The following is a 6,470-nucleotide window of genomic DNA, read 5'->3' on the forward strand; positions in this document are numbered from 1 at the left end:
ATATTCCATTTCCGTTATGAGTACGGTTATGGGTCCGAATTCGGAATCTAAAAAGTGTCTCGAAAAAAATATTTGTTTTTTTTTTAATATTTTTTTAATCATTATAAACATTTTTTAAAAAAAATAAAAAATTTATAATATCATTAAAAAATATTTTTTTAATCATTCAATTGGAAAAAAAAAATTCCATTAGAGAATACTTTTTGAACCCCGAATCCAAAACATTTCTCTTCCGTCATATGAGATAAAAAAAATAAAAAAGAAAAACAAATGGTAAGCCATTAAATTTTTTACAAGGATAGTGCTACAGTCTCGCTGGGGTTGTACATGTATTTGTATGTGTTTTGTTTTAAGTTGTTTTTTATATAAATTTTTTTAATATTTTTAAAAAATAAAATAAATTTAAAACATCACTAAAAATATTTTTTTAATCAAGAAGTAAAATAAAATTATTAAAAAATATTTCCTTAATCATCAAATAAAATAAAAAATTATAAAAATATATTTTATATTTTATTTCGTGATTAAGAAAATATTATTTAATAATATTATAAATTTTTTTATATTTTAAAAATATTTAAAATTATTAAAAATATTTATATAAAAAAAAAATTAAAAAATACAGATAATAAAATATACTGGAGCTCCAGCGGGAGGCCAGCATTTTCCTTTTTACAAACGTATGAGGGAGTTTTCAGCAAAATTGGTAAAGTTTCTGGAACCATCTGCTAAGGTCTTGAACTTACATGTAAAGTTTCTGGTACCATCTGCTAAGGTTAAACCCTCGTCGCGAAGCAAACGTAAACCTCGAACTCGTGAGCGATTCAACTCATTCGAGTTCTCTCGCTAGCTTGCACTCGTACAGTCTTTGAGTATGGCAATAATTTCCGATTTCCAAGATGAGCAAGAGAACGCCAAACCTTCCTCGTCGGCGGCAAGAACGATATCGTTTAGTGCGACCTTGGATCCGTCAAGCCCACTAGATTTTGTGGAGAAATTTTTCGAATTTCTCGCCGAAGAAAGCGACTTTCTTGATAGGGGCTCGGCAGCGGCGGAGATCGAATCGGCGGTGAGGGCGGCGAAGGAGAAGAGGAGGAGGAAGAAGAAGGCGGAGGCAGAGGCGGAGGAGAGGAGGAGGAAAGAGGAGAAGGCGGCGATGGAAGTGGAGAGGGAGGAAAAGAAGAAGGTAGTGAAGGAAGAGAAGGTAGAGGCGATGGAGGTGGAGAAGACGGAGGAGAAGACCGGCGTAAGAGGTATGGTTGTTCCTGAAAACAAGATTTAACAATTAAGTAAAGGACAATTCCCAGGGAAAAAAATGTATAGCTGAAAGCATGTTGCATTCTTGCACTCGTCTAATCCCATATAACAAATTCTCGCAACTATTACGAATGCCTGTCTTACTAATTGCAGGGATTTCCCTTTATAATGGTTTTTCCTATTATTTACATTATAAATTGTTTGTCCTTGCCATGGGAGTGTCACAAAGTGAAGTATTTTAAGTGATTGAAAGTGGTTTATCTCTTTTGCAAGGTTGATTTAGTGGTGTTACTTCCAGATTCGGATTATCCACGATGAATAATCTCTTCTTCATACTATAATCATGAAAATGTTTTATGGGTGCATCCAACTTTTTTTAATTTATTTCATGTTTGAAATGCGTCAGTTCCAAATAGTGGCAATGGCCTTGATCTGGAGAAATACTCCTGGACACAAACCCTGCAGGAGGTCACCGTAAATGTTCCAGTGCCTACTGGAACTAAATCAAGATTTATTGTGTGCGATATAAAGAAGAACCATCTGAAAGTTGGACTCAAGGGCCAGCCTCCTATAATTGATGTAAGTCTGCTTGCAGGCTTGTCTCTCATGTGCCAGCATTTGCTGGATACGCTGTTTCTTTCTAATATGCTGCATTCAGCTTATTGTTGCTTTGGCTCATCTACTTGGAATGCTTGCAGGGGGAGCTTTATCAGCCTATCAAGCCTGATGATTGCTATTGGAGCATAGGTACCGTATGTTATCATTCACATACGTGCATGAACGAGTTGAGAATTTTAATTTGATTAGTCTACTTAGAATAATTGCAAGTTGAGTAAATGCACGAATGCAAGATACTGGTGGGAATTTCTTGGTATTAGCAAAAAAAATATGACAATTAATGGTTTAAAAAGATAATATCATTTGCATGCATGTGTGTGTTTTGACAGAGTTTAGTCCTACCTTTTTTACTGTTGCTTAACATCCATGAAATAAATTTCCAAGTAGCTCAATAAATTCCCTTGTTACAGAGGATCAGAATGCCATATCTATCCTTTTGACCAAGCACAACCAAATGGAGTGGTGGAAATCTGTGGTGAAAGGCGATCCTGAAGTTGATACTCAGAAAGTTGAACCTGAGTCCAGCAAGCTATCTGACCTGGATCCGGAGACACGGCAGACTGTCGAAAAGATGATGGTAAATCATTGATGCTTTATTACTTCTTTAGCCATTGGCTGTCATTTCCTTATTACATTGTTTGCAAGTGTGTTGGCATGTTTGTAGTCAGTCATTCAAACGATGGTTACTAAAAGGAGTTTTAAATGGAGTCATTTTGGTTTTTAAATACCTATATAAGTATTTTTATTGAATTTGCAATAAAAAAAAATTGTGAAAAAAAAACTTTACCCCCTCAAAACAACACTACCACTTTTGCCATAAATCACAAAACTGTCAAATTTGTCACTTTATTCGCAAACTTTGCAATTTACCCCCCTTGTTAAGATCTTAGTGTTATGAATAATGAAAAATAAACTGTGTTAAGATCTTAATGTTAATGATTGATGGATCTACCCACCCGCGGGTAGCCCAAGTGGTAAGGGCAAACTTGTGTGCATGAGCCCCATCTCACAGGTTCGATTCCCCTTGGGATCAAATTGCGATTTAAGTGGGAGGCTATGAAGGTGGGTTGTTGTGCTAGTCTCCTTGGGGTTTAGGTTTCATGGGTGAGTCCTAAGCTCCTGTGTGCATCCTGTCATAAAAAAAATGAATTATGGATCCAACTCTTACTACTGTGCCACGTCCCCTATTTTTCATCAATCATAATGCTAAGATCTTAACAAGGGGGTAAATTGCAAAGTTTGGGAATAAAGTGACAACTTTGATAGTTTGATAAGCATATGCCAAAAGTAGTAGTAGTAGTTTGAGGGAGTAAAGTGTAATCTGTAAAAACTTAATTTGTTCCAATTTCGATTTGTGGTATTTCGTTTGGACAGATTAATGATTTAGGTATCAAATTAATTGGTGGTACCTTGGATAGGGGAATTCAATGTGTTCTTAGTGTATGTTCTGGCTTAGCCTCGGTTGTTTACAGGTAATAGTGGGTATGATTTTTTATGTGATTTTTGTTGGTGCATTGAGTTGAGGAATGTAGAATATCATATAAAATATGTTCAGAAGAAAACCTAGGTGCTCAAGTTATATGGATTTTTATAGAGTTTCTGGAACTATTTCTTGGGGAAGCAAATTATAGGGTGGTATATAATCTAGCTTTAGCTGCCCTTGCTTGAGGTAAAGACTTGGAATTTTTGGGCGCTCTGTTTGCTCTTTCATTGAGACGCTTTTATCTTCATGTTCTGCCTCTCATTTGCAAAATTCTAGGTTGGTGTCCATGTTTTGCTCTTGATGATTGGTTTGTGATCCTGGAATTTTCTTGTGCTTTTTGTCCAGTTCGATCAGAGGCAGAAGTCTATGGGGCTCCCAACTAGTGATGAAATGCAGAAACAGGAGATTCTGAAGAAATTCATGGCTGAGGTAAATACTTCAAGCTAGCATATACTCAGTTATGTTAAATTCCTCGCAATAGTAAATTTGTTAAGGCTCTGATAACTAATCTGATGTGCTGCAGCATCCAGAGATGGACTTCTCAAGGGCAAAGATAGCATAAATGGGGTTGTTTCGGTTACTGATCCCTTTTTTTGTTGAACTGTAATTTACTTTTGCTCTTCTCAGTTATATGTTGGTGCTTTTTTGGTTAAGTGATGGAGTCGGATAGTTTCTTACAAGATGTAAAGGAATATGCTCTTTCTTTTTGCTCTATTGGTACAAAGTGAATTATGGGATAATTTATCGGTTTCTCATTTGGCACGTCCCACCGTTCTTGGCATATGCCGCCTTGGATGTTCCTTTTTTTTTTTTTAATTGTCCTGAGCAACCTAGGATGTCCTTTCTGTTTGTGGGGTCATGGAGGTATTGGAAGTTTAGAACTGGTACGGCCTCGCTTTGGAGCAGCTTGTGATTCTGAGCCTCATGGTCGTGGATTGAAAACAGGAAAAAAGAGGGCCAATTATTCAGACCTACTAATATTTTGTCATCTCATGAATCAATTTACTTGAAAGAAGAGGGCCCAAGTTTAGATGTTGATCGGATGCTAGAAGTGTTCGTGTTCATGTTCCTTAAGATTTTCAGAAATGCTTTGGGACCGAATTTGTGTCTTGAATGGAATTTTTTTGTTTTTTTAGGAAGTATTTTTTATTGATGTTGTTAATTTTTTATTTTTTTTTAAAAAATTATGATGATTAAAAAAATACATGAAAAATAAAATAAAATGAAAAAACTACTTCGGCCTTTTCGGTGGGTTCTTGCTACTAAAATGGGATCCGTAAAGATGGCGGTTCAGCCTGTGGATGGCCTAGAACATTAGGCTTGTAAGATTGGGCACAGGGTTCGTTTCCAAACTTTGGATAAGCTCGGGCCTGATTTTTAGTTTGCCTCCCGGTACCAGTCTTCTCTAGCAATTTTAATTAGCTTTTAAGAGAGGAAGAATCGTGTAATTAGAGCTACGAATAAGATGGATGTTGCCAAAATCTGGCCTGAGCTCTCTACTAATATGATGCTACGGATTAATTATTAGGACAACTCTACACTTATTATAAGATAACAAATTAATATAAAACATTTTACATTTTGGACCCAAAAGTATAAGAGTAGTATTATATGTACTTACAGTTTTACTTACAAGATATATTTTATTAGTTTTTGTTTTTTGTTTTAAATTCAAATTTTGAATTTCAAATTTCAAGATTTTGAACGTATTAATAATTGATATGTGGAGAAGTAAGTTTTTTAGCATGTACATTCTTTTTTTTGCCATTTTGGTCTTATTTCCTTTTCTGTTTCTTGAAAAGAAAGTTTAGAACATTCAAGAATGTGGGGGTAGTTGTTCGAGTTTGGCATTGAAAAATCCCGGTCCTTAGTGCGTTTTCGTGCAGAAGATCATAATATCATCATATTCTTTGGCAATGCCCTGAAGTTAGGGTGCTGCTGAAAGACAGTGCACTTTGTTCATTTGCAGGTGACCAAATAAAATATTATAGGCCATTTACCCATCATGTTACTACGCAAAATCATTTCCCCATATTGTCTCCGAAAATGGTCCATTGTGTGGCACTGTAGCCTGGGTGTCTGTCTCTCAAGTAGGAATCGCAATGACAAGAGTGCATTCGACAAAAACACCTTTCACTTCTAATCTGCATAATGGAACCAATCTCTGACACGTGCCTACAAATGACAAGTGAGTCACTCTCACTCACACTCTCTTCTCCATAAAAAGGTGGTGGGTTCAGCTGGGGCACACCCCAATTGTCTTGTTCTGGTGCAGGTCTATACCATTTAGCTCAAAGCCAAGAAAATGAGTACTCCTGTTTTGCATCAGCCTTATTCTAGAGCCTACGTACATTTTCTTTAGCCTTCAAAGAGATGGACTTAAAATAGGGATGACCTAACTCACAACTTGTACTGTAGTCTGCACTTACATAAACTGATGTTGCATTTTGAGATTTCAGTACATAACAGTGATAACACTGCTTTTGGAGGTCTATAAGAAAACTATTTAAACAAGCTGGCCGGGTGTTGATGACATGTTTTTTGTTTTTATTGAAAATGCCATCCCTTAATTTTCTTGTTAACGACAAGCTGGCATAGACGACAATTCATATCAATTCATATCAATGTAGCCTCACTTAAATGAAACCAGTAAGACAATGGGGGAAAGACAGACACAGACTAAGCAAAAGTAAGAAAGAAAGTGGAAGATACAGGAATTAAACATACAAGAAAGATCATGTACAGCAGAAAGCCTGCAAGGACCCAACACTTATCCTATACAGAACGAGACCTCCAACAAACTTACACTTGATTGATTGTTTCAAATACTTTAATAATGATCATATATCCAAGTTTGTCCATTATTTCACGCGATAAGTTTCCATGCACATACATTATAATTATTTATAATGTAATTTGTGTTTCAATAAATACATGACTTGCAAATATCATATAATGTGATGCCGGACTTTGAATATGCTATATATGAAATTCTTATTATATGATTATATTTTGCAATATATTGCTAGCTCTAGCTAGTAGCTACAGCTCTTAATTTCTTTCTGGTCCCATGCAAGATTTTTTACATTGACTGCGAAAAGAGTACTAATGA

General features: G+C 35.8%; 1 protein-coding gene across 1 annotated transcript; it reads left to right on the forward strand.

The window, feature by feature from the left end:
- Nucleotides 1-654: 654 nt before the first annotated feature.
- On the forward strand, nucleotides 655-4,125 carry LOC109013205 (protein BOBBER 1). Its single transcript, XM_018995208.2, has 6 exons — nucleotides 655-1,253; nucleotides 1,664-1,836; nucleotides 1,956-2,004; nucleotides 2,286-2,452; nucleotides 3,704-3,787; nucleotides 3,882-4,125. The coding sequence occupies exons 1-6, from the start codon at nucleotides 875-877 to the stop codon at nucleotides 3,918-3,920; spliced, it is 891 nt and encodes a 296-aa protein (XP_018850753.1). The 5' UTR covers nucleotides 655-874; the 3' UTR covers nucleotides 3,921-4,125.
- The last annotated feature ends 2,345 nt before the right edge of the window (nucleotides 4,126-6,470 follow it).

This window comes from Juglans regia, chromosome 13, assembly GCF_001411555.2.
Source record: "Juglans regia cultivar Chandler chromosome 13, Walnut 2.0, whole genome shotgun sequence".
In the NCBI taxonomy this organism is placed as follows: Eukaryota; Viridiplantae; Streptophyta; class Magnoliopsida; order Fagales; family Juglandaceae; genus Juglans; species Juglans regia.